General features: G+C 67.2%; 1 protein-coding gene across 1 annotated transcript in view; it reads right to left on the bottom strand.

Moving 5' to 3' along the window:
- ETH_00042210 (uncharacterized protein) overlaps positions 1 to 1,101 on the bottom strand; it is a gene marked incomplete at both ends in the record, with an annotated part of 1,257 nt that extends 156 nt beyond the window's left edge. Inside the window, one exon of the mRNA XM_013374128.1 lies at positions 1 to 1,101. Coding sequence (XP_013229582.1) covers positions 1 to 1,101 — 1,101 coding nt within the window.
- Positions 1,102 to 1,602: the final 501 nt, after the last annotated feature.

Here is a 1,602-nt window from a genome sequence, read left to right on the forward strand (position 1 = left end):
ACCCTCGTGGTTGAGGGCCTCAGCGAAAAGTCCATTTTCCCTCAAGAGAGAAAAAAATAAATCATCAACTGCTCTGCTGCGGCTTTGATGCGCCACGAGCGCCAAAGGGCCCCTAAATCCTAAGGGCCCTTGTGGGGGCCCCCAGGGGGGCCCCCCTGGGGGGCGCCCCGGGGGGCCCCCTGGGGGCCCTCCGGGGGGGCCCTCTGGGGGCCCCTCTAGGTGTTTCTCTGAGAGAGTCTCAGAAGGGCCCCCCGAAAGGTTCTCTGAGGGGCCCTGCGGGGGGCCCCGTGGGCACTCTTGTGGGGGCCCCTGGAGGAGCCCCTCAGGGGGCCCCTGCGGGGGCCCCTGGGGGGACCCCTGAGGGGGCCCTTGGAGGTGAGCGCTTGGCTCTAGTGGGGCCTTCGGGGGACTCAAGAGAAAGGCCAGTGTCTCTACAAATGGCTTTACAAGGTCTTTAAGCCATAAGACATCAGCAGCAACAACGAGGAAGGGTTCGCAAGGGGGGCCCCCTGAGGGGCCCCACGCCCTGCATTTCTCAGGGCAGAACCAGTCAAGGGCCTCCACAGCTACGCCAGCCAGGGGCCCCCCTTCAAGCCCCTGGGGAGCCCCCACCCGCCCCACACCCGATCCTGGGGGCTCCGGGGGCCCTGGGGGCCCTGAGGAGAGCCTGGGGGCCCCTGCGGGGGCCCCTAGGGGGGCCCCCCTAGGGGCCCTTTTGCAGCTACCTGAGAGACTGCAGCCGCCGGGGGCCACTTCAAGGGGCTCTGCAAAGGCCTTATTTAGTTCCACTGCAGCACGGAGGCCCTCCAAGCAGTACGGCAAGTCTGTCAGCAGCAAGTGGCAGCAGTGCCCTTTGGGGGCCCCTGGGGGACCCCCAGGGGCCCCCTGAGGGGCCCCCAAGGCCTTTGCCTCACGCCCAGCTAATGCAGCAATCAGCGCTGCGGCCCCCAGCCCGACAAGGCCCTTGCCAGCTCCCAGCTCAATGATGAGAGGAGGCGAGGTCCCTTGGGGTCCCCCCAGGGGGCCCCCAAGGGGGCCCCCGGGGGGGCCCCCCGGGGGGCCACCTGGGGGGCCCCCAAGGAGCCAAAATGGCCTTTGCATGCCTTCAATTGTGTCCTCAAGGAAGCGAGCCAACACCACCGAAGCGTCCCAAACGAAACAGCCTGAAAATAGAAAACAAAAAAAAGCTCCTCTGGGCTTTTTGACTCAAAAGTAAAGAAGGGGCCCCCTTATATCCCCAGAACCCTGAGGGCCCCGGGGGCCCCCTAGCACACTCGCAGGGCCCCTGGGGCCCCCACAGGGGCACCCGTTGGGGACCCCCAAGAAGCTAACTATAGCCTGAGGGCCCCTAGAGCCCCTGGGGTCCCTAGAAGCCTTATGGCTGTAAGCTCCTTGGGGCCCCTAACAGCCCAACGGCCCCCTACTTGGGGCCTCTAGAAACCCGGGGGCCCCAGGGGCCCCAGGGGCCCCAGGGGCCCCTGGGGCCCCGGGGGCCCCGGGGGCCTCTAGAGCTTACAGAGCTGTAGGGCTAGGGCCCACACACCTGTGTCCCCGTCTATTTGGTCTTCGGGGGCCCTCAGGGGGCCCCCCGGGGGCAACAAA

Source organism: Eimeria tenella, genomic scaffold (genome assembly GCF_000499545.2).
Source record: "Eimeria tenella Houghton genomic scaffold, Eth_scaff1948, whole genome shotgun sequence".
Classification (NCBI taxonomy): domain Eukaryota; phylum Apicomplexa; class Conoidasida; order Eucoccidiorida; family Eimeriidae; genus Eimeria; species Eimeria tenella.